We start from the raw sequence: 27,384 nt of genomic DNA on the forward strand, positions 1-27,384 counted from the left end.
GGTTATCTGGAAGTATATGCGAACAGCAAACAGAACCACAAACAGAAATGTAGGATGGATGATCTGGAGGTTGCTAGGTAGATGAGCCCAGGACCTCCATGGTGATAGTCCCAAGACTGCCAATTTCAGGGAGACCTGATAAGCAGGCAGTGATCTGGAACTACAATGCACAGATGACGTGGCAGTATAGTAAGGAGGAAAGAAGGTTTATTAGAAGCTAGGGAACCTTTGCAGACAAAACGAACCTGTACGAGAAGGATGAACTGCATGATCATCTTAACAGAGCCAGGCTGCTGGCACTGGAAATGTAAAAGGTTGCAGAGGAACTCAAAGCCAGAGGAAAGCTGGCAGGCATAGAAGAGAATCTGGTTTAGACTGATGCAATCTACCAGGCGGATGTGGCAAGCACTCAATCTGCCTCTCAAAATACCAGGGGGGAAACAAGCTGCACAATCATAGTAAGAAAGGCAATTTAAACCATCCACAGTATACACATGAAATATATCAAGTGACAGAGAGCAGAAATTAAAACTGTTTTAGAAGCCAAAAAAAATAAGATGGGAGAAAATGCCTGGAATCAAATGACAGACCCAAAATAGCAGTCATCTGGGAGACCTGGAAATGGCCAGGCCTGTGTGTAGTCTGTAATAGTCTCTCTTGTTGCCATCTTTGGAAATAGAGCATCAATCTAGATGACAGTCATTCATTTGATCTAGCATTTATTCTTAGGGCATTTCTTCAGTTTCCATGTTAATTGAAATCAAACAGAAGATACTAACATACAGCCAGTCAGACACTGAATTACTTATTATTCCACAGCCCCAGGTGTGGTGTGTCACTCAGCTTAAATACAACAGCCTAGGCTGAACTCTCACCTTAATTTTCTGCTGTACTTGTCTGTCAATATTTGTAAAAACTTTTTTTTTTAATTTGGGTTTTCTCCTCTTTTTCTAAAGCCAGAGTGATTAAAAAAAAAAAAAAAGAACAAAAAAACAAAAGCAAAACCATACTCATGTGCTCCACAAACACTGAAAAACTGAAACAAAACATGTAACAAAGTAAATACTTTCAGGGTTAGACTTTGTGGACATACTGAAAATTATAACTAAAAGAAAAAGCTTACGTTCATAGCAGTAGGCATCAAACTTGCTATCTGGGTAAGGAAAGCCTGTTTGGTTCTCATAGCGATACAGGGTTCTCACCCCAAGTAAACCTCCTCCACACTGGGGCCTAGCCACAGAAGCAGGATAGCGAACGCTTCCGTCAGCCAGCCAGCCGTAGTCGCACTGGTCAAAGCCGTTCCTCCAGGCAACGTACAGGTTCCCAACGGACGCAAGAACGCCGTCCCTTTTCTGACACAACTCCTTAGCTTCTTCGAAGGTTAGCTTCTCAGGAACCGAAACATGAACCACTTCATCTAAGGGAAGAAAACACAGATAATGAAGATGGAGTATCACCTTCTATTACCAAGTCAGTCTAGATTCCCTCTTTCTGCCAAGGTCCCCCAAGTTTTTTCTTCAAATTTTGCTTAAATATCTTTTTTTTTCTTAAAATTAAACAAAACTTAAAGTAGACAGAAAAGCTAATGGATCATAATATAAGAAAGCACCTACCTCAAAAGCAGAAACATTACATATTAACCTTATGCATTGGGACTGAAGATGGAATCTCTAGGCAGAAGTAATGGTGGGCCTTAGAGCTCCTTGGTGAGGTTCCTCAGTGAGCAACTCAGCTGCGCTAATTAATCTGAGCACATTTATTTTCTCAGTAAAACGTATCTTCTACACCTGCAGGCTCCCTGTCTGACCTTCTAGTTATCACTAAAAACTCACTTGAGATGCATACAAAAATCAAATGTTCTTCACTAGCTGCTCCAAAGCAGCTTCTAATATCGTATTTCCACTGGTTTTTCTTTTGCCCCAAGGTGGAAAAAATGACAGAAAGCACCTGACATGATTTGTATACTAAACCCATAACTTCACCTGAAAAAAGATGAATGAGCTAGACAGACCTTAATTTGGTTTATCTTCCACAGAATTATAATTTGCAAACATCACCTTTCTATCCAGATACTAAATCCAAATAAACAGCACATCAAATATCTTCCAGCAGCACATCCTCTAAGTTAAATCACCATTATACAGTTGGTTTAATTGGCACATATACTCACTAAAACATCAGAAACAAAATCAAAGTTCTAGTGTTCACATGCTGAGAATGAAGTAGGAGACTGACTCCTTTCTAATTTTTGTTCAGATTTTGCAGAACTGATGAAACTTAAAATCCAGATGCTCAATTGAAGAAAACACCGTAAATTCATCACTTTTATTATGAGATGTTCTCTTCTGCCCAGTGTACAACAGTGACCGCTGCTGCAGGGCAGCTAGCTCACACTGGGCATGCAATCTCTCTCGCTTCTGTACTTTTCTTAAGACAAACTAGCAAAAGGCAGACAGAGAGACTACATCACCCCAAGCGGTTTCATTCACATTACACTTGTTTCAGGCTTGAAAGGAATGCAAGTGTGAAAGAAGGCAATCTGCCAAATTTCTTTTTCCTCCTAGGTAGAAATTATGATTTGTTATTACAGCTGTAATATCAATCCCATAATGTAAGTTTCTTTATACGTGTTGTAGGATGTTTCTAACACAGGTAAAGTACTGTAGCAGGTGAGGGATAGGGTATGTCTAGTGAGCACACTTTAAGATAAGAGGAGTGAACAACCCTCAGAAGTTCTAAAATGATTTAACCCTACGGAGCATACAAAAAACACACCTTTTATTACACATTTTTTGTGGGTCTGGCATCATGGCCAGTACAGACCAATACACAAGAGTTACCCACAACATCGTCCCCGTGGCAGCACTGTGAATCAATGAAGCAAGGACAGACCTCTGCACAGCAATCCACTCTGCTAACCCACCCAAGACTATCCAATAGTCTCCTGGGAAGGGAAATTTTAAATCTGGTTCGACAAGAAAGTAAGAAAACCAACGTATTTTATTGTTTTGCTAATAACAAATATGATACATTAAAAAAGTAAATAAAGCCAAAAGAACCCACAACATCCCTTCTGGGTAAAGCTTCCTGAAAAGACAGGAAAATAGTTAAACAGAGTAAGATTAATAGCATTGTAAAGTTTCCATCAACTAAGCTGGATCACTGTGCATAGGAAGCCAACTGCCTCCAAATGGAGGCTTTGTGTAGCATCATTAAAGGTAGAGGTATTTACTCCTCCAAGTTGATATCCGCACCACTAAAGCAAGGAAGCTTAGCGAAACTCATGTCTGGCTGCAAAACTTCAAAACACAGTGTTCAAATTGTACTTATATAAGGGAGGCCACTAGTTAAAAACTTACCCTTCAAATCTCACAAGTTGCATTTTTCTTCAAAATTTGCTTTCAATTAGGCAAATTTCCATATAAAAATGCAACTTGGCCTTGGAGTATGCTTACATATGCAGAGCTGATAATGCACATTTGAAAGGTGAGTGGCATATCCTGCTCTGCACTAAGTCTATCCTGCAGACCCAAGACCTACTTATACGGTTCATGTTTAAAGTCAGAAAATGTCATGTAGATACCATCTTTGTCCAAGTTGCGTTTTACCAGAAGGAGAAAAAAAAAACAAAAAAAAACAAACAAACAAAAAAAAACCCTGCAAAATCCTAAAAAGAAAAAGTATGTATTTAAGAAAAAATACAGGCTAACCAGAACACTCCAGCAAGTGAAGTTGCATTCCTTGTCACCTATTTGACTTTTTTTTTTAATAATAAAGGCAAAAAGAATGTGAAAAGATGCCAGAGAACTAACAAAATGCTTTTATTGTCATTCCATGGTACACTGAGTATAGAGTCGTGTATTTTGGAAATGATAACAGCAAAATAAAAAGTATAACTAAGTTAAAACATAGCAGCTCACAACGGCTCCAATCAAGGAGTGTTTTGCTATGACTCTAGGGCTCCTATTTAAAAACAACCCAGCAGAGTGCAAAAGTCAAATTCCAAAGAACGGTCATTTTCTCATGAGACATGATTTCGCAATTGGCCTGTCCAGTTCAAGAAAGAAAACTCTGTGTGTTTCAATGTATATTTGATATGCAATATCAAGAGATAATATGCAAATAAAACTGAAAACATTTGAAAGTTGTCCTACAATTTTCCGAAATCATAATTTAAAAAAAAAAAAAGGGAGAAAGATGACTTCTGTTGAGCACATGGGAAGAAAACAGCACTCAAAGCTCAAGGACAGGAAGCATCAATCTGATTACAGCAGCCCCAAGATATGTGACAAATTTGTACAATATTTCCTGCATTTCTCATCTGGAGCAAACTGTGGGCAGACCACACAATGGACTTAGCACTTCGGGGAACTGCATACTGAAAACGAAACAGGACTCATGTACAGTAAGCCCTCGTGTACATTGCTGAAGCACTCGCACACATTTCTTTGGGACAGCAGTGATGCAGATGGCCCCATATTTCCTAAAGGCAGCCCTTGCAGGTATCATCCATTAATACAGACAGAGAACATTCTGCAATCCACATCACCTCTCTGATGTGATAAGTGCCAAGGCTCTTGCTAGACACCTCTCGGGTTAGAAAGAGATGGCTATCGAATTATTGATGTTTACAAATTTTGTGTACATGCTCTGGAAGGGCTACTTATATAACCCCTGAAGCTTTTCCCTGCAGTTTTGTCCTCAGAGCCATAAGATAATTCTGTTTATACCATGTGAAAAGAGGGATGGTCCTACTTCACTGTAAACCTAGCTTCTTATCTAAAAGAAAGAAAAGCAGGCTTGGTCTGGAAAATACACCGTTTCCCCTTTAATCTATGTACAAACTGGGTAATAGAGCAGGACAGAAATAACAGAAGTATGAATGTGAAGAAAGGTGCTGGTACTTAAAGGAAGAACATTGGAAATTTCCTCAGAAGAGCCAAGTATTTAGTAAAAAATAACTTATTTTATATAGCTTAGGGTCTGCACACAGCTTTCAATACTTCAACCTCAAAACTGACAAAGGCTATGGGAGAAAGGACTTATGCTCCTATCCTGCCTTGCATTGCCAGCTGCAGTAGCTGAAACTATCTGGCTAGTTCAAACTACTAAATAGAGAATATTTACACAGAAATTTCCTTTAAATGTAATAAAAAGTCAATAGTGAAACTATAAACTAGTATATAAAATATATTTAATCCATGTGTTAATCCATATAGGTCCTATTTTGAAAGCACAAATGGTCTAAGCTCCATATTTAGCAGGAATATACTCTTATACTCTTACGGTGTCTGAATTATGATGTCTGAAAGCACCTTGATTAACAAGCAGAAGTGTAACACAAGGAAATAAAAACAAAACTGGTCTGGCTGATAAATGAGTGACATAGCCACCAACACCAAAGCTGAAAAGATTCCATTTTTGTGTGTGTGTGTTTAAAAGCCATGTACAATGTTTTCATAGCTGGAGCCCACTCTGAATAATTTAGCAATATTATGCAGACAAATCCCAGGGCTTACACCAGCAGATAGAGAGAAACGAGTCTTATAGTACCAGGGGGTGAAATGGAGACCGTGACAATGTTTAGACTGCAGACAATAATGCAATGGGTATTATTCTTGGCCCCTGTTTAAAATCAAGTTTCAGGCTGATTGCCTAGCCTCAGCAGTCAGACCACTCAGAGAATCTCCGGGATTTTCCTGTTATGTGTGTTTTAGTTCATTTAAAAAGACACCTGACTACAGTGGTGCTTTATTCCTCTCTCAAATATTTCAAGTCAAATGAAGATGCCAATTTTTTTCTCCTGAAGACAAAAGCTGATATTCTACAACCCCCAAGCAAAAAGATTTAGAGATTTTTCAACAGATTTTATAGTAAGTTTCATTCCTTTGAAGGATAACACATATATTCTTTCTCATTTGGAGATATCTCCCTAAGTGGGACATGTCTGTAGGTATGAATATTGCGAATTGCACATCTTAAAAGCAAGTATGGAAATATAAATAGGATAGACCAATAGCCAGGAGTCAATACACAACATGCATTGACTAGGACAAAACTAATGAAGTCAGATGTAGCCCTCCAGCACAGATCTCATCAGTAATTTCTTTTTCCATAGATGAAACCGCACTAAGGGATGGGTAGACTGTAACATTCTAGAGGAAACCTTTGTGCCTGCCTATGTCACTCCCCAAACCTGGAGCACAACACCGTCCCCCCTGATTCACAGACCATCACCCTGCATGCCAGGACGAACATAGGAGCTACAAGGTACTTGCACCTGGCAGAGAAAAGCATGACACGCAACTCAATGGCATGGCACACGCTGATGTACAAAGGCTTCCCCAAAACCACAGGGGAGTTCAAGACAGAGGTAGCTGCTCACGAAGTGCTTTTGACGTATCTGGTAACAAATCAAACACCTCAAAAACTTACACTTATTTATTTTTTCATATTTTTAGCCTTTTTCCCCCATCTTACTCTCCCAGAGCAACAGTTCCCTTCATTACTGTCTCATCTGGAATTCAGTATCACAAATTAGGAAGAAATGTTCAGAAGTTTTACCTGGTGGTGGTTTGATTTTATGACCTTCACCTCATTTCAGTCTCAATTAAGAAAGACCAAGGGAACTATTAGGGGAATTCAAAGGGAGACCAAGTACACAAAAAGCTAATCATTTCCTATAGGATTTAATGCTTACCACTCAAAACTCTAAGTTAAAAAACATTCAATATATTTTCACACATTTAAGGAGAAGACCCAGTATTCCTCACTAGAAGTCCAGTAGCTTTCCTTTTCGAGTATAATAGGTCTGTAGGAAACTCCAGACATGCTCGTTAGCTGGCTCTGAGAGATGGTGAAACCTATCAAACTTATTAAGCAGAGCTGCCTTGATGAGTGTGTTAGAGCTCTAGAACTCTGTGTCTTCCTTTTACTCAGAATATGAACTCTGTCTAACCCTTGATTTCTAGAATACAGTCAAGTATCTAGAGAAAAAGGAATATGGTGGCAACTAAAATATCTACCAATGCATATTTGGGACCATTTCCTCCTCTTCTCTCTCTTTGGCCCAAACAAAAGGCCCTTCCAGAAGAAAATAGAACATTTGAACATTTTAGGTCAGTTACTTTAAAGCAGAAAGCTAGACAAGCTGAAGAAGTCTTTCACATGTTAAAACAAGCTAGTAGATTCACCTAGATATACCTCAGTAATGATTTAATTGACTCTCCTGAATGTCTTAGGTCTGTTTTATGCAAAGTGATAGCTTAAGAGGAACCCACCGCACTTGGCAGGAGTGGGAGTTCATCTTAGAAGAGTTCATCTTATTCCATAGGCTGTCATGAAGCATGAAGAGTAGCATGGTGACTGCTACACCCTTAAAGAGCTCTGATAAAGTTGGAGAATGTCACTGACCTTGAGTTATATGAAATAGAGAAATTGATTTTTAACTTTTTTTTTTTTCTTATGTCTTACTCTTACATTAAGCTTTCAGAAGGTAGAATTTTTGCATCCCTCTGAAAGAGGAGCTTACTCACATTATGAGTTCACATACCAGGTTATGCATAAAAAGCACCACGGTATTATTTATTATTTAGCTTCCTATGTTTGGGCCCTATATTCCGCTTATGCACTCCTGCATGCTGTATATACATTAGGACACACAGTTCAAGGCTGAAGAGACACATGCCCAGTCTAGCCTAATGCAAAAGATATGTCCCTATCACAGGCCCTGAAAGACAGAAGAAAAGATAAGACCTTTTTGTCTGTGTTCCAGGATTAAATTTAATTGAAATTTGATCTAGTGCTTTCTCCAGAACCTGTATGAACTCTAGAAAAGATCTTTAGCTGCCAAAAACACAGAAACTTCTTACCTGAAGCTTTACCTAGGCTGCAACTTTTTAAAAATTATTATTATTCTCACATAAGTATCTCACACTAGCAAAATTGCATGGAAAGTATTAAAAGACATCTGGTTTGAGGTTTTTTTTTTTTTTTTTTTAAAAAAAAACTTTTTCTCTTTTTTTACCTGCACTAACTGGGGGGGAAATGGTGCATGGAAAGGAGACTTTATAATCCTCCTCACAGCCACCCCAAAATAGTTTTCTTTGCATGGCTCCCCATCTGCATATTACATATACTTGTTAGACATATATGGTTTCTCTCACTGACTTTGGCCAGAAGACAATGCCGCATGGAGCAGCTTGTGCTTTGGCTCTGCACCACATATTCAGAGCCCCACACTTCATCGGTGGGCTTTGGCGAGTACATTTCACTGTCTCCATTTCTGACATCACAGTACTGACAAATTAATCACACACACTCTTATCTGAAGACAGAACAGAAATTTTTCCTTCCTGATCATCCATTTTCATGCAGACATCACAAGGATTAGTCCATAGAAGGCACTGGTAAAGACATCATTTCATTAAAGCTGCTTAGCATACCTCCAGGTTGCATCCAAATCTATTAATAAAAATATTTTAAGCTTAATAAAATGAATTGCAATAAAATATGAAAAATGTAAACCAGTTTGTAATAAGAGACTATGCCCACACCTATTTTAGTGAAATTTTGTCTCCAGATTCTTATTTATATCACTAGGAGTTCGGAAGTTTTAAATCCTTCCCATAATAATTCTCTTGTGCTCTTTACCAAGATTCAGAATATTTTACTTATAATTGCACATGGTCTTTAATATCTCTGGCTTCTCTCAGAACAAGAGAATGGTAATAGCCTAGACAACTGCTTTTAATTTAAACTAATTGTTTGTTTCAAGGAGAAATCCATTTCTCTGGCTAACCTAATGATTTCACATGACCAGAAAGGAAGAAAGCTGAAATGGTGTTGCTCCTACAAATCCTCAGTGTAACTATTAGTGCTAAAAATTCAATACAGATTTAAGCTAAAAAGAATTGCAATTATTTTTGCCACCATTTATGGTTTTCTGGGCTAACACCCTCTCTGATACCAGGCCAACAGACCAATAAATGTTCAATGGCTTCCACGATTCTCACTAGGGTCCAGATTTTGGTATCACTAATCAAACACCATCTTATTCTATGAATAGTCATCCCATTAACTCTAGCTCTCTGGACCTATTTAGTGCAAGTCTATTAGATTTGGCACTGAATTAGAACCAACTACACAGACACCAACTTTCAAATTAGGATGAAAAATATCATGTCTACAAAGTCCTACAATATGCTAATTATCACCTATATCCTTTGTTGAGAGCACTCAACACTTTATAAGAGAAAGGTTGCATCTTCCTGCATCAGTCATAATTAGAGAGGGCAATCAAAGATTCAACATAGTCTTACATTCTGAACACAAAGACTTCTTTTTACCCAAATGTTACAATCAGACAAAACAAAGGGTCTAGTTTTATGCAGTCTCCACTTTCCAAAAACTTTTGTTGGCAGTTTATAAAATTCTCCATGAATAAGCTATTCCAAACTGTAATCCCATTGGTGCTGTGTAACTTCAGTCAAGTTCAGTATTTGAAACTATCCCATGTTCTTACAGAAAGTTTCCACTATATAGGCAAAACCATTTGGCTTCTCAGCATTATGTTAAAAAGAAAGTCTACCTCAATGTCTCAAGTTTCTGTGAAGGTGCTGGAGAACAATTTATCCTGCACGATACCACAATGTAGTACCACGCGTTCGTAACAGCATAGCTGTTCTTTCTTATCCAGAGAGAAGAGACTACCCCTCTTGTATGTCAGTATAACATTCTTATACAGTATATCTATACCCGTTAAACTGACTCCTTTTCTGACTCTAGTTAATTGAAAACCAAACAGGTGAAAACAAGGGGGAGAAATCAATCTTTGGGCATCTTTGGTTAGGTATTATTTAAGATGTTCATCCGGCATTAAAACTGATCAAGATAATCAGAAGCCACAAAAACATTATACATTGGGCAAAGGGTACTCAGCTATTAGGCAGGTATCTCTTTGCAGAACATGCCACATAAATAGAGAGCCTAAGGGTGAGTTTTTTTATGTGAACCGTGTTGACTTAACTCTGTTCCATGGAAGTCTATGGTCAAACTAATTGAGTTAAAAGAAATAAACATGCAACCATCATTTATCACATACTGCTTTGTTTTTCCTCTTAGGCCATCTTCAGCAGGAAATACATATACAATGCATATCCCAGTATAAGACAGGACGCTTTATTTTCTTAATTTGGGGAAAGATATCCTTGGGCATATATATATTATCAGTATACGTGTATAATATACATATTATACCCAAATGCTGATAATCGTTTAGACAAGACAAGGTCAAGCACACTTGCCATTTGGAAAATATGCTAGTGAAACCTGTGGGTATCTTTGCTTCCTGCAGAATTTCATTCTCAACATGGACTTGTACCATTTCTCTGAATTTTCTTTTACTATAAGATGGGCTTTATCATTGTAATGAAGAGCCTCACTGGACCAAAGGAGTGAAGTCCTCAATCAGTTTTCAAGAAAGACTTTTAAGCAGTTCATAAAAAGCTTGGTCTGGTATGGAATACCTTCATGGAAAAGGCTGATGCACTGTATTTGATTTTAGTCAATATTCCCCAGAAAGCCACTATGCAAGAAGAAGGCAAAAATACTGTGCTTATTTTAACCTGGGCTGATACTCAGTATCAGTGCTAGTCTGTATTTGTGAAATGCTGAAGGCTTCATAGCCAGGCAGATCACATTACTGCAGCTCAGCTCATAGGCACAAAGACATGAATATGAGAAAAACAAATCATCACCTTCTACAATAGAACATAAATATACAGCTATCCAGGGAAGAAAGACAGCTCATGTATCTTGGTAATTGAAGTATAGTAACAACTAAGAATGACTTGAAATTGAAAATTAGTGTTTGCATCTTCACCTAAGAAAACTGAGCAGTAACTGCAACCTCTTTGGGAGACTCGTGCGGACTGGTTGTGGGTTGTTCTGAGTAGAGAATATCAGCCTCAATAAAATAGGCTTAAGTTCTGACTATTCTTTTCAAAATCAACAATTCAAAATTAAATTTACATGGCTAGAGTCATGATTTTGATTCAGAATTCAATTCCACCAAGAATTTATGAAGAACCATTGTTATCAACTTCAAGTGTTTGGGTATGCTGTTCACTCTTGGCTATATGTAAGCTTTAGAGAGTTTTGAGCATTGATGAAAGACTTGCATTGCTCGTTTTTGGTAACTTAGGTGAACACAGTCTGGGCCAGATTCTCAGCTACTAAGATATAAGAAAAACATTTACTAGTTTAATGATTGAAGTCTCCAGAAGTCGTCATCAGAAGAAAACCCTTTTAATGACCTAATTTAGCTCAGCTCTAATGTAGAGGGCATGGGGGGGGGGGGGGAGGGGGGGAGGAGGGGGCGGGGAGGGAGGGAAGGGGTTGGAGAAGCAGCTAAATGTTACAATTTATTGTTAGGAATATACACATATACAAACAGGCAGGCTGTTTGTATATAATAATATACATGTATATAATAAATCAGCCCTGTCTGATTTATTGCTTCACTGAGGTCAAAAGTGTTATACCAAATGTGTATCAGGCAACGATCTGCCCCTTAATATCTACACTTACAAACTTAAAGTATCTTTTAGAACAAACAATGGAACTGATATGGAATGGAGCAGAACTACAGTCTCGGATCATTGTGGTAGATGGAAAATGCACTTTGGTTACAAGGTATTTCTGCTCCCAAAGTGATGTTCCCATGAGCATAACAAGAACAAAACCACAAAGAACAAACAAAAAAGGTTACAGGACAGAAATGGATATTTCTAAATTTATATTTTAAGTATAAATATTTAAACTAGTCACAGTGATGTCTAAGCATATAAATATGTAGTATCTGGAATATATCTGTAAGCCACCTAGAAGGATATAGGTAAATTCCTTTCTAGAAGATAAATGAAAAGAAATGATTATACCATCACACCTGTAATATGGAGAGTTATGCGTAATAGAACTCTCAAATCACAGGAAAAATTACTGTGCTTTTTTCCTTTTTACCACTCCACTCTTTCCTGAATAAGTACTGATCATAGAACTCAACGCTTCCACAAATCTTGGGGTACCACGGCACAACATGATCCATGGTTCATAGACACCCTTTGCATTAGAGCCTGTAAACAGCAGCCTTTGCAAAGGCTATGACCATACTACAGAATCACAAAGCATCTTATTAAAAAAAAAAAAAAAAAAAAAAAAAAACACACAGATGTAGATTCCTCATTGGAAAGTTTTTGCTTGTTTGTTTTTTTCAATTGTGAGAGACTATTCATAAAAAGGTGGCATTAGTCCTTGATTGCAATTAAATCCTATTAATTCTGTCTAATTTAAAATGTTGAATATGTAAAATGTTAACTGTAAACATAGCTATAATACAGTTAGCATATGTACTATATTCAGCTTTACATATATGTACACACAAGTGTTAAATATGTTAGTTTGAAAGTATTTTAACAACATTCTAAATAAAGAAGATGCTTCAACAACTTTTTGTGAGATCTACTGTTACTGACTGTTGCTTCTTTAACATTGTCTCTCAGTAAGCTGTACACCTTCACATACGCTGTTAAGCAAGGTTTATTACAGAACAAGCTATAGGTTCACTTCATTCAGCAACTCTCTTCATATTAAAAACAGTCAAAACATATTTTGCAAGGAACTACTTATTTTGCTACCTTTCTGTATTAGACTCTGTATTAGAGTCATTTTAGATTTTGCAGTGCAGAATAGGTATAGGTCTATCTTACCTTTCATGTGTTCCACATAGCAATACACGTCATAAGTCTCATTAGGAAAACGGCGTCCATATGTCCTGACTCCTTTCTTTCCCATTTTATCTCCAAAGCAGCCAATTCTTGGATGTCTAATTGGATATCTGAAATGCAGCAGGATCACATTTGTTATTATGGTTAAGTCAGCACTTCAAGTTTGTACAGGCTAAGCATATTAATTTTGGAAAATGCTGTCTAGAGACCTTTTAAATGTCTCACCTAACAGTCTGGTCAGACAGCCAGCCAGCATCACACTGTTCAAATCCATCTTCATAGGCCGCTTTCAGTTGTTCAGGGCTTGCTATGACAGCACCATTGTCCAGACAAGTCTGCTGAGCTTGTGTAAAATTCAGAGTATACCTGCTGGTTGCAGCACGATAGTGAAATACAACACCTGCAAAGATAACAAATTCGCATTACTGACACATCTTGCATCATTTTTTGCTCTTCTCATTATGTTGTAACTTTCCCCAGATACTGTTACAATGCTGAAAACAGACTGGTATAATAAAAATAGTAAGAATCTTCAAGAGTCTGTCATATAAATGATGTCCCCCTCTAGCGGTTGCTACTGGCACGTTATGCAGCACTTTATATTAGGCACGCCTGGAGAAATTATCTTCCTGTACGCACAGAGCCTGCATGGCACAAACTGTGTGACCAGAAAAGGCTAAGCACTTCCGGCCCTTGGAAAGAAGAGGATTAAGAAAAATGGACTTTCTGGAGCAGGTCTCTACTGCTCATGAAGATCTGATGATCAGAGATAGCCTGACATCTGCTCCTATGCATGCAAAGCCTACAACAAATAAAACATTGACAAACATATGGCTGTTGGTCAACTTTTCATAACTTGTTTTCCTACACATGCTGTAAACAATACAGACTAGACAAAGCTTGATTTTATCTGGTGCTGTTTTGTTCTAAAAAGAACTTAGACTTTAAAGGGTTACTTGAACATATCAGAAGCTAGAGAGAGAGAGGCAGAGTTGAGGTGGCTTTGGTAAAGATGGGTGCTATGTCAGTGCCATGTTCTCTTTTCTCTACAGCTGGCTGTAACTCTCTGAATTCAGCAACAGTTACAAAGGTACAGTTTAAACAAACCACAAACTGTACCAGCACAGAAATGGCAGAAATCAGACACTCCTCACAGCAGGATCACTTCCTTCCATCCCATCAACGTCTTCTATGGTCTGCCATCAAAAGAATATCTCATGATGATCTTTGAGCAAAAATATACAGCCTCATTTATTTCACTCTAAAGTCTGCAGAAACAGCTGCAACACTATAAATAATCTACCTCACAGAATGGCTACAAAGTCAGAAGAATAAATCCTATAGTGTTCCTTTATTCTAATACTTTTGTGGAGGGAATATTTTTGTGATGAGGAAATAACATACCCCAACATATTTTTTTTCAAAATAGAGGAATTGTAGCAATAAATAATTCACTATAAGTCTTTTATTAGAACTTTTTGTGGAAAGGCAGAAGAAATTTGATAATTTATGAGTAAGTAGTATTATGCACTTTCAATATACTTAGAAATAGTTCTGGTCTTACAAATTCAGTGAAATTTTGCCATTTTGCCAGAGATCTGGATATGAGCAATAAGTAGAAAATATACTTTTTTCTTCTTTGCATGTTTTTGCTAAGAAAATTTCCCAAATGGAGCGAGAAAAAACAGCAACAAAAACACTACAACCGCACACATTGTGTAAAACCTATACAGAGCTGAATCAAATCCCAATCCTCAAACTCCAACTCCACCAAAACTACTGGCAGAGAAAAAGGAGATAGAAGAGGAAATTTGGGGAATTCCCATATTTCATTACTTAATACAGATCCACCCATCAGCCGTGCCAATTATTAGGACCATACACCATCAGTGTCCAGTAAACTGCAATTGCAGAATGACTGACAATGGATAAGGCACAGTTGCTTCTTCAGAGCAGTGACATAATTTCAGACAGCATCAAATGGACTCAAGCAATGTTTGACAAAAGTAGCAACTGAAGAATACATCCTGAAACCTACTGTGCCTACATTAGGTTAGTGAGCCTACGTTATTCAACTCATCAGGTACCTGCAAGTCAATCACCAAAACTGCTAAACGGTTAGATTAGCTCACTGCATTACTTGGCCCTGGCCTCATTCCAAATAATTTCTGGGAAAGCTCCAGGAGGAAGTAAATACTGGGGACACCTCCCCACAGGCTCTGTTCAAGAAGCCCATCCTCTTTTGGAAGGCAAAAGCGTCTAGCAGCATGGATGGGGCCCAGCTGGCCCCAGTGCTACAGATGAGCTTCAGTCACATTTCCTTATTGATAAAGACTATCTGGAATAGGAGAGATTGAGAGGGGGTGGCAGAAAAAGCTCTACACTAGCTCATGCTTGTCATGCACTTTTGCTGTTCTGTGACACACACGGTTATCTAATTAGGGAAAAAAAAAATCTATAGACTCTTAGCATTGTCCAAGTTGTGTGAAAAGGTATGTATAGACATGCAAAATGTATACGTGCATAATCACAGAATCATAGAATGCTTAAGGTTGGAAGGGACCTCTAGAGATCATCTAGTCCAACCCCCCTGCACATGCAGGGTCACCTCGAGCACGTGGCACAGGACTGGGTCCAAGGGGGTTTTGAAGATCTCCAGAGAAGGAGACTCCACAACCTCTCTGGGCAGCCTGTTCCAGTGCTCTGTCACCCTCACTGTTAAGAAATTTTTCCTTAAGTTCATGTGGAACTTTTGGTGTTTCAGTTTGTGGCCATTACCTCTAGTTCTGTCGGTGGCCACCACTGAAAAGAGGCCAGCACCATCCTCCTCACTGCCTCCCTTGAGGTACTTATAGACACTGATCAGACTGATCAGACTCAGCCTTCTCTTCTCCAGGCCGAACAGGCCCAGCTCCCTCAGTCTCTCAACTGACTCTCGACTATCACTCTCGATAACATAAAGGTCATCTGTTTTTGCATTGCCCAAAACATGGAATCATGGAATCCTTTAATCCATATTTCCATCACAGAGCACTATCTCATGACAGAAAAAAAAAAAAAAAAAAAAAAAAAAAAAAGACAGAAGTTACAGATTACTTCATTGTTTTAATCTGCTAAATTTGCAAAAAATAAGTGTTTTTCATTTGTTTGTTTTTTCTTTAAGATATTTAGTTACTTCAGTTGACACTGAGGACCAATTACCTACTGGTATAAATCAGCATGGTTCTATTCAGTGGTTCAGTAGAAAACAAATATATGATCTTCATTGACCTGTTTGGGGTTTTACAGCCAGAAATAAGAAATGGGAAAACGGCTAAAACATTTATCCTGAATACTAAAGACAAAACTATAAGAACATATAGAATTAATAGAATATATATTTTATATATAAAGATATATATATAGCTGTTTATAGTATACAATATCAGACTCTGAGCCTGTAACAGACACCAACCATAAATTCAGAAGTATGTGAAGCACTTTGTTCATTTGGTTTGGTATTCTAACCTTAATTAAAATGCATTTTATATAAATTTAGATTCATTGCCTCTAATAAACTTTTTTTTCCTTCAAAATTACTAGACTGATGCAACATTTCATTTGGGATCAAAAGCATTTCTGCTCAGCAAAACCACAAAAAGGTTCATTAATTTAGCAGGAGAGGCAACATATTTCTCTGAACTCATTTTTTAGAGCTTCATATTGCTTAAAAATGCAAGTACATTCCCAAGAACCAACTATCTTTCAACTCTCTCCCATTTTTGGAGTAACCACTGCTTTTCTCAGTTGGCATATTTTGGCAAGCTCTGTGATAGCCGAATAAGGCAAAACTAAAGAATTGTATCAATGTTGGTATCACTCCCAATTTAAAGTAGCTTTTGCAGGGTCAAGAAAAAGCCTTTGGTCATTTGTAAATCCTGGAAAGGAACTTGGAGAATGCTTTGTTCTCCTCACCCTGATCCAAAAGGTAAACTTCACCTATTCTTAGAGTTTAAGGCTCTTCCATTGTCAGTGAGGAGCTAATGGACATGAAAGAGCCTCCAAGATGAATGGGAAGGAGGAGGTCAGTATGTATAAGCCTGTGCAACAGCTGCAATAATTAGAAGAGCCCCTGGGGCTAAGGAGATTAAAGCGCAGGACTTTCATTGTTTCAGTTAGACACAGAGAGAGGGGCAAAATCCATTGTCCAAGTTTTTGCACTTTAAAACATTTGTAAAGGATTTTTTCCCCTTTGTCTATTTGCTTTCTGCAAGAAAAGGCAAGAAAAAAAAGTTGTCCAACAACAAATAAAGCAACTGGAAAACAGACTAGAGCAGCATAACATAGTTGCTGGACATCTGGCTAAACAGCTAAGTATAATTACAGGAAGGAGTAGCAGTGACTACTTTTGAGCAAGAAAGAGCACTCATAAGAAAGTAATTTGAGGTATTCAAGATTCACTGCCCAAATGACAGAATTTTGTCTGGGAGAGCATGTCTTTTAGTCAGTTATCTGTGTGTTACATTAATGAGAGAAAAATGTAAAGTATTTCACTTCTAAGAAACTGAACTTACATGCGCAAGAGACTAGTCCAGAGGTTTCACATTTGGGTTCCACCATTGCCTTCTAATTTGCTAGGTTGTCACGCTGCAGTAATTCCTTGCTAGGAATTACTAGAGGGAGGCTCACATAAGACAGTGCATACTTTACTGTGGCCAATAAATTGCTATTCACTATCACTAGTGAACCCATATTGCTGCAACATATAGTCTCAGAGCCACATGAAAGCCGAATCTGGCAAGCCGTCTGATCCAGCAAAGAATATCTAATTGGGCTTTTCAAATAGCAACCCAAGAGAAAAGACTAAGATTATGATGACAGAGGCTGCAAATCTGTTAATTTTTAGGTTCAAATGATAGTCTGGGAGGGACAGGCCTCTCAAAGATCCCCCATGTTATTTCCAAAGCTAATCAAATTCTACATAAATTTGATGATCCTCCCTGCTTTTAATGCAGAAAACAATTTACATCACAAATGAACACCAAAATAGAGGCTATAGAACAGGCCACTGCATGAAAGGAAGGAATATGGCAGCATTTTCAGCTTCCTGTATGAATAATTCATTTGTGTTCCTCATTCGAGGTTTTGCACCCATCTTCTAACCCCTGTCCTAGGCTCTGGCACCTGAGGAGCAGAGGCTGCATTGCATCAGTGGGAGCTCCACCAACAAACACCTTGGGGAGCTTCTCAGCATGCAGACAAAGTGCAGAGCAACTGCTTTGCTCCCATGCACCCATGAGGGCTTCCTGCTCTCCAGAGGTAGGAACAGTTAGAACTGACTCTAACTTTGTTTCTCTGCACAGAGTTTGGGGTGTTTGAGCTGCACAGAATAACACAGCTGCGTGCATGGGTACACAAACTGCTCTGAACAAGCTGGTCCAGAGGGGATAAGCAATTAATGCTGTACTCTACCTAACCTTTTCACGGGGCAGATTCTCCCGAGTGGAAGACCTCCTTGCTTCTACTTGTGCAACTACCCACAGAGGCTAAGCCAGTGCTGATCAATTAAAAATAGAAAAATCATGCCATGTACAGCAACTGCCCTCCTCAGCTGCTTGCAGAAGAACCAATGCCATGAGGCTGATGCAGCTCCCGGAGCATTTTGTTTCCAAGTCCTCCAGGCTGGCACAAAACCCCACCAGGCTGCACATTAGCAGCCATTTTGCCAGTCCCTGCAGGAAGTGGAGAGCAGCTTTCTTGGGGTGTTTTTACTTCCCTTCCCCTGAGGTGCACTGTGCATAAACCCTGGGTCTTTTTTTGACCAGAAATAAACTCATCTCTCCTTCCACTTGATAGCAGTTAGTCATTGTGCTCTTCCCGTCTCAGCTGCGGAAGCTGGAACCTCCTTAGATAAGTAATTCAAGGCAGAAAACACAATTCTAAAGATGTAGCAGTCTTTTTTAAATTAGTTAGCAATGAAGAACTGATAAGGGTGCATGACATAATTCTGAGCGATTAAATAAAAAAACATCTCTTCAAATGCCATACTTAAGAGATAATGAAGGAGAATTCTGGCTTTAGAGAATAAATCAATTAGGTCGTCAACACACAATCTCTCAGAGCTAAGAAGACAATTGAGCAGCACTGTTCCCACATAGAAAACAATTCCCATTTATTATCATTATAATGCCTGCAAGAAAAAAGAGTTTGCATAAAAATGAAAATGTGAATTACCATCTAAGTCTGCTTCTCTAATTGCTGCTTCTTCCCCTTAACTAAATCAGTATTGTAAACCTAGGATTTTCCTTAATGGCTTTCTCTTTTTTTACCTGATTTCTACAAAGTCTCTCAGAATTACAGCAAAATCGCATAAAAACAACAGGCCTACGAAAGAAGCAGTCTCACAAGATATCAGTGAGAAAAAGATAGCACTAATCTGCAGGCATTTTCAGGACAGTTATCAAAAATCCTCTCAAATAAGTGATTTACTCAGATTTTTCTTTTGGATTAGACATGGGCAGATGTTATCTTTTTACTGCCCAACACCATAGCAGAACACAAAACGAGAAACTCGCTAAATATCCAATCATGTTCCAGAATGAAGAGAGCTGCTACTCGGCACTCTTAGGTCAGATTTTTGCTAAGGAGCCTTAAAACTATTCTATAAAAGTCAGTTTTATTATATCTATCATGAGAAAACAAACAGGGACACAGAGAGATATAGCAGTGCTTCCTTCTAAAATCTTTGGGGGAGTCAGTTCACCTAGGTTTGCTTGCCTAGTAAAGTTGTAGCAAACTGAAGTTTTAGCTTAGACTACTAAGATAAGTTAGTCCTCTAAGTCTCTAATCAAGGGAGGGGGATATAGACTGCTGGAGTTGAGCTCACCCAAGACGCTCACCAAAGAGGAGTTGACTGGGGCAACAGCCTACAAGTTGAACAGATTAGTTGGATTGTTCCGCCTCTCCCCCGTCTCGTTTTTTAATAGTTGGAGTTAAAATAAATCCCAACCTGGTTTTAGCTCTTAATTTCAAAACTGGAGTCATACGTCAAAGTTCAACATCATGAAATTGCATTCGGTGAACTATTAGCAGGCAGCTGAATACTCAGAGATGCCCTTCAGAAGGCATCACCTGCTGGTAGCCAACCTCTCTGTGGTATCCCTATGCCTCTACTGGCGCAAAGGCAAAAATCCAAAGACCTGCAAAAAGGGAAAGCCCCATGAAATGGGAAGGAAGAGGCATATACATTTGCCTCCACCACTGGTAGCTAAAGAGAAGGGAAAGCCATCCTGCTTAGAGATCTGAGGGCTCTGGCATGGCTTGATGTTTTTAGGTAATAGTGCGAAGAAAACAATTAAGACTGAAGAAAAAATAACTCCAAGCATTCAAAAATCAAGAGACTGAGGTTTCCTACTGAAAGATGGTTTGAGCCGTGGATTTAATAAAAGTGATAATAGAAGGGTCCAGAATTAAAACTGAAAATGCTGTAGAAAGATAAAATTACAACAGCTGGCAAAGAAAGGGTAGTTCCTGAGAAAAGGGGAAGATGTCAAATAGAACAAAGCATAGAGAAGACAGATAAGATAACACCTCAAAAGAAAAAATACATATGAATGACATTTTGCATATTCCACTTTTTCTAAGAGGTCCAAGCATATAATGCTGTAAGACTATTAGCTTTACTTGAGCATAAAATTTTTCTGCCTGAGGAATTAGAATTCTAACTGCAACCAGGGTATATGGAAAGTATTCCTCACAATTAGTAACAGGAAAGGAGATGCCCTGTGAGATGAAAACACCCTTCTGCAGCAAGCATAGACCCGTCAGCACTGGCTCATTCCCTGCCTCAGGGACAATCCTGTGGTCACAGCTAACTAGCAAGGACATCTGGCCACCCTGAAACTTTCTGTGTGGACTAAAATTAAGTGTAGCACATTTCTCCGCTACACCTGCACCAGCTGCCAAATAAACACGATAATCTGCATGGCAGGTACAGCTCAATTAACCTCACTGATCTGCGGCGAACTGTACAAAATGCCTGATTACTGTCGCTACTGGACCATCTTCCCACTCGATTTGGGAGGAAGGCAGACCTACGAAGGCAGATAACCCAGAGCAAAAAACAAAGCAACTAACTCATGTGACTCGTGATGTCCTTGTAGTCCTACACAGGAGACCTCCCTTGGATCAGATCCTCAGGGCAGGGTACAAGACTGAGTTAGCCCAGCCCCACATCAGCTCTCATAACCCCAGTGTTCAGACATAACCTTAAGAGGGATCAACTTTAAAACTAAAAGCTAAACTAATTCACATCCATCATGGGCTAATAATGCACTCATAAGCACTGCCCAGGTGACATGTTAAACCACAACATCTTAACGATGCATGCTAACACCTAACAGACAGAACTAATGTAAGCAGCTGCTGGCCACCTGTATATCAGGAATAAACTGTATACATAACTAAAGCAAAGAGAAAAAGCTCAGAATTATAGTGAAGTTCCCAAAAATCTCAAAGAGCTGACTGCTTTTTATATAGATTTTCATTTGTCAAAAAGGACTTAGTAGAAATATGCAATACAGAAAGACGACAAGGATGCTTGAACAAATCATCCCTTAAGTGTTTCACTATTTATTCTCAATATCTAATATCAGTTATTCACCCTGTAAAGCTCAACTTGGAAACAGCAGCAAACTTAAAAAAAAAAACAGCAGCAAATAATGGTTACAGTGATTTTGACCACATGCATACTTCCTTTTACCAGAAGGATCTCAAAGTCCTTTACAAAATCTTCTCTGAAAGATATAATACTCATTCTGAGCAAGGAAGTAGTACATTGCTTTCTGAAATATCAGCAAAATTTCCTTCTACATCCAAATTACCCTCAAGCAGGGGAATTTGGCAAAAGCTTCCTACCTTAAATAAAAGGATTCTGCTTTGCTTTAGGCTCAGGACAACCATCGAGTTACTGCAGCATCAGTTGACCCACAATAACCACTTAAAATCCACTTCAAAAGGTTAAAACATGCCCATTCAGTCCTCACAGAAAGCATGCTTCAAGAATGCATTTTTCTCTTCATTTGTTAGGAGCTTAAAGTTTGCACATGTTCAGCTACTACACTTCATCTAAAACTTGGCACTTGTTATACTGGAGTAATGAAACCATGTTTCTGATCTGTTGCATTAGCAAAACTGGTAATGCTCTTGCCAGGTCTTCCTAGGGTTCCTTCACAAGCACTCCTATCAGTTGCACTTAGCTTAGAAGAGCTGACCAAAACACAGTGCTGAATGGTCTTAGCTGCCAGCTTTGCAGTTAACACCTTCGCTCTGAAAAAAACATTCTCCAGTACCATGGCAATGACAGTCAATGAAGAACAAGAACAGAATAAGCACCAAAGATTGTATTTCTCCTTAGGCAGTTGTTACTGCTTTAGGCTGAAGTCTCAAAAAGACAATACGTTGAAAACTAATTTTATTTGGGACTTTTTTTTTTTTTTTTTTGTAAATAAAAGCTCAAATTACAGACAAGGCAGCAATCTAATGGAATAAAATTGTTGCCCCTCAAGCCTGATAAATGTCATTTATTTACTTAATAGAAAAGGTAAAATACTGAGGGAACAATTGAGAATTTAATAATGCTATTTTCCACTTAGATCAAGATCTAGTCTTTTCCCTTTCCCAAATTCTGACATTAGAGCAATCACTAACAGCACTGGCAGAAAGCTGTGTGAAACTTTCTAAATTAAAAAAAAAAGAAAATCTGAACTCTGCATGTCACACAGTGTTTTGCAGCAGCACCAGCTATACAAGCTGAAGTAATGGTATAAATCAGACATTCTATTGCAGTAAATGTCTGCTGCTTCTGGATATAGATATATAGTCAAGGGAGCAATTTAAAAGGAATAAGGAATGCTAGGTACATTAGCTACTGAAAAATAATGTTCAAACCAGCATTTCTTCTGCCTTTGCCAATCAGAGTACACAGCCTGTGAAGTTATACAGACACTAATAGCTATACTGATTTATTGTATTTCCAAATTAAGACCACACCTCTAAAACCTTTCATTGAATCATTGCCAAACAACTGCTAAAGTTGCATTAAGCATATTGGAAGAACAATGAAGTATTAAGCCTATGAAAAATCTTAGCCAAAGCCATGATTTCCAGCAGTCAATATTAATGTTTGCTTTGGGATTCAGTCCTTGGAATAAATACTCACGAAACCTTCAGAAAAACACCTAAATGTAAAAGGAGTGCTAAGCAAAGAGTCCAAGCTAATGTTCATGCAAGTATAGCCTGCTCCAGTACACACACACACACACGCCCTGCAGCAGTCTCTCTCACCCTGTACTCACTGTGCTGTTTAAGTATGCTCCTAGAGCTAAAGCACATAGAGATCAGGTGCTTCTTTCGGCACTTATGCACTTTTTAAGGTCCTGTTTGTTACATATCGTTACACTTCTCCTCAAAGTTTTGGATGCTATTTCCTTGAGTACTCAAAAGCCAAGCCTCAGCTCTGGATCTTCCATGAATGAGAAGATTAGCAGTTATCTTCTTTTTTGCTTTTCTGTTAGAAAAGCAAAACTCCTAATTGCCCAGTCTTTCTTATCATGTCAAAGGAAATTCCTCCTTTGCGACTGATGTTCATACCACAGTGATTCCCAGTATAGTCTGCATTATTTTTTGCACAGCCAGTGGCAAGCAAGGCCAACTAGAGCTCCAGTGGCAAGACAATTGCTTTTTCTCATCCTACATAAAAATGAAATTGTTTCTGCTTGCCGAGTTTATCTTCTTGTAAAGACACTTGTAAAGTAATTTTGAGACATATATTATTATACGGTGCACCACGGCTCAAAAGAGTTGGTGTTGGAGAACAGAGATTTATCCTAAAAAAAAAAAAGACTGTAAAAGCAGGAGCTCATCTTGCAAAGAATATGAGCAAAATATCAAACTACTTCAGGAACAAACAAATATCATTAGGAGTAACTTCAAAAATATGACAAATGGTGAAATGGGGAACTATAGACTGAAAAAGATTCCTGAGAATAAACAAAGGAAAAGAAGAGAACTGGAAGAGTCAACAATTTAAGAAGAACAATTTGCTAAAGACACTGCTTAAACTGTCCTCTAGTTGTATCACAATTCCTACTTTTTAGTGCGATCGCTGCTGATAATAAATAAGGAAATCCTTACCATCCACAGCCAATGATACAATGCCTTGTGTGTCCTCAACCCCGTACATGACATCGCAGCGGTACACGCCTGCATCGCTGGCGCGCAGCTTAGAGAAAGTCAGTGAAGCATCGCCCGTCTCCTCTGAATGGGTCGGAACAGACACTCTGTCTTTGTAGTTTTGACCTATTTTGATGTTTCCATTTTGGGCAACCAGGACTGTGGTTTCTCTTGCATCTTTTCCATTTTTATCCAGTTCAACCTTTGACCATTTGATTCGAAGATATTCAGGCGCGTAGCTGGAGGCAATAGTGGGTGTAGTTGAAAAGAAGCATGGAAGGATTGAAGTTTCCGAGAGGGATCCCTTTACCTGGGCTGCTTTGACTAGAAGAAAAGGAGGGGGAGAGAAGAGAAAGAAGTCACATTAGAGCACCAGAAAACTAGAAAATATATGAATTACAGTGTTATTTAAGGATTCACAGTCATGGAAGACCGGAGTCTCATGATCCTTAGGTGGTTCATACCCAAAATGATCACTACAAAACAACAAACAAAAAAATACCGCTCCAAAAACTTGAGCCGTTCATTAAGCCCAAAGGCCCTGGGCTTGCCTCCACCACTCTCCTGGCTAGGCTAATCAATTCAATACATGACGACCTTTTTTCTCCATTTGTTATACGTAGTTATTGTAGTTATGCAAACCATTTTGAATTTTTCAGCTGCCAGATGGATTGTAAGAGCTACGCTTTGTTACTTCATAGGAGTAAAGGCAGTTTCAGCTCAATAAAAGAGGGCGAGTTACTGCTCTCCGGCAGCATGCACATAGCAGAGCTACTGATAAGCTATACGTTCATGCTCTTACAGGAACTTCTTTAGGCATTCACATCCTAAGGGTAAAATATAGCCTATGACTTCGCATAGGTTTCATTACACTGCTCCATTAATCTTTAAAGGGTTAACTGTTTTTATTGCATAGGTACTGAAACAAAAGTCTCTCCAGACAGATTCTAACCAGTCATTCTTTTATTTTTTTTTCCTTGCAGACGCAGAGCCTTTAATATGTTACAGAAATAAGGTATTTTATGATGTTAAAGCAAAAATGGAAGTAAAGTGCACAGAAAGCCCCTGCTTGATTCAAACTTGACATGATAGGACCTTTATCAATTTTATGACATCACCAGCTGCAAACACTTTAAAATACTTTCATCTGACATTCTCCTGAGGAAAAAGCTAACTACTGTTCATCCAACCTCCACACAGCAAATGTCTGAGAAGAGGATTTCTGTTAGATACTATTATACACCAGCTTTTAAGCTTCATTAGGTATAGTACAGTAACATATATCTGTGTATTTATATACACATGCATACATATCTTCTTTCATTGTCCTGCACTCAAACAGTTTAGAAAGGCTGAAAATGCTGATTATCACTTTCAAGTCATCTAAGATTCATAAAGTTTGGGACTTCAAACAAGTACTAGGCACAATGATGCATGAAATATTATCTACCATCAAAAACATTATCTCTGCATGTACAATGCAGATTTTGAAAGAAAAGAATGAGGAAGAAAAACAGGGAAAAAATACTTGTTATTTACTTTTATCAGAGATATGGACCTTTACACAGCAAAAAAGGTATTAGCAGTATTATCTTAAAATGATTCAATAGAATAATCATCTTGATATCCAAACATTTTGATATATTAGTTAAAACTACTTACTAGAAAAATGGAGTAATTGAACTGACCACTGAGAAAAATCACAATTTGGAACAGAAGTGCTCATGGTCTTTCCATTCATACCTAACTCAAGTCTAGCAAGAATCTATTTGCAAAATAGGAAAGACTAAAAAAAGCAGGTCCGGTACAAGAACTGTACATTGGAGAATTCCCAAGGCTTACAGACAAGCCAGTAGAAATTTCTAAAGACTAGCTCAAAATTTTTGTTTGCATATACTTTTTTTAAAAAAAAGTTATGGCTATTACTAGCAATGAAATACAAAATTGCCTCCCTAGAGCCAACTGATTGCCATAAACTAGGAAGGACTGGCTTTACCAGTAGGAAACCCAACTCATTCTTATATCACATTTAACTTCTTGTAACTTTAGCAAATAACAGTGCGGTAGAACTAAGGAAAGACTTAAGACCAAATCCTGTCAGTTGTGATAGAATGACTGCCAAATTGCACAGGTGGGAGATTAAAATCAGTCTCCAAATGTTTAGTATTTATTATGATCTCTTGTCATTTAAATACATACCGGGAACTTCTTAAATGAAAAATGACCTTCTCTTAATTATCCTGACTGAAAGAATTTTAATAGCTTTTATAGATCTCTTTTTTGTTGCAAGTGATCTGGACTATCAGTACTGACCCCTAAGGAAATTTTCTCCCTTTAAAATCTGTATCTTCACATTCAGTAGACTGAAAGCTTTTGGCAGCAAACACAACTCATCATGATATGCAAACTAGATCTATCATAAATTGGGCTAGATCCCAGAATAGGAAGACCATGCAGCTACAAATACATCTGTCTAACTGCAGAAGTCTTATAAAGCACTTCTATAAAAGCACTCTTTGTTTTGACTTGCAGGAGACAGAACAGTAGAGAGGAGGAAAAACAAAACACATGAACTAAAGTGTTGGATTAAATGTTCCTGCGTTGTCTCAAAAAACAGGACTTCTTGCAGTAGTCCAAGCTGACTACCCAAGCTGAGTTTACTGACCAATGCAGAAAACATCACTCTCTTAATCCTCTCCTATTAACTAATCCATTTCATTAATCAAATCCTATTAATTACTTCTGTTCCTTTTACATTTCATCTTGCTCATGCTCCATACTAGGTCTGTTTTTCACCATGGTATGGTATAAATTCCTTAAACAGTGTGTGGCTAGCAAAATACAAGCAAGCCATCAAGTAAGAAAACGTTCTGTAACTCTGTAAATCTGAACACAAGCTGAGACGGGAAGATATTTGCTAATTCATTAGGATGGAAATTCCCTACTGTTGAATGCTCTTTTATCCCATGGGCCACGTATGACCTAAAATATCAATAAAATCATGGACTTCAAAAAAAAAAAAAAGAAAAAGATGGGAACAGTTCTGAAGTGACTAACATGTTTGGTGATTAATATGATGAATATAGTCATTTTTCCTTTTGCTATATAGTACATGCGGTTGTTAAGCAAGATTAATTCATTAGGGAAAATACCCGGGCAATGAAAAGAGAAAATACACAGCCAAGTACAAATCACTTGGACCCCTGCTGCACATCCTGGAAAAGTCAATGAGAGTGGTATGAGATGAGGCTGCAGGGCTGTGTCCAGAGTAGCACACAGTCAAATTATGGCAGGGTTGTATTGTGGCTCAGTAGTTTTTTTGTTTGTTTGTATCTTTCATTTTTAAACATTAAATAACGTCAAGTACTCAGGATGAGTAATGACAGAA

At 38.2% G+C, this 27,384-nt stretch overlaps 1 protein-coding gene across 1 annotated transcript in view; it reads right to left on the bottom strand.

Moving 5' to 3' along the window:
- Positions 1 to 27,384, bottom strand: part of VCAN (versican) — a 105,098-nt gene that overhangs the window by 63,755 nt on the left and 13,959 nt on the right. The window contains exons 3-6 of the mRNA XM_088522107.1: positions 23,958 to 24,320; positions 13,011 to 13,185; positions 12,768 to 12,895; positions 1,124 to 1,417 (exon numbers count right to left, since the gene is read on the bottom strand). Coding sequence (XP_088378233.1) covers positions 1,124 to 1,417; positions 12,768 to 12,895; positions 13,011 to 13,185; positions 23,958 to 24,320 — 960 coding nt within the window. The remainder of the gene's footprint in view (positions 1 to 1,123; positions 1,418 to 12,767; positions 12,896 to 13,010; positions 13,186 to 23,957; positions 24,321 to 27,384) is intronic.

Source organism: Tinamus guttatus, unplaced genomic scaffold (genome assembly GCF_059628265.1).
Source record: "Tinamus guttatus ecotype Peru unplaced genomic scaffold, ASM5962826v1 Tinamus_guttatus_pri_ptg000149l, whole genome shotgun sequence".
NCBI classification, from domain to species: domain Eukaryota; kingdom Metazoa; phylum Chordata; class Aves; order Tinamiformes; family Tinamidae; genus Tinamus; species Tinamus guttatus.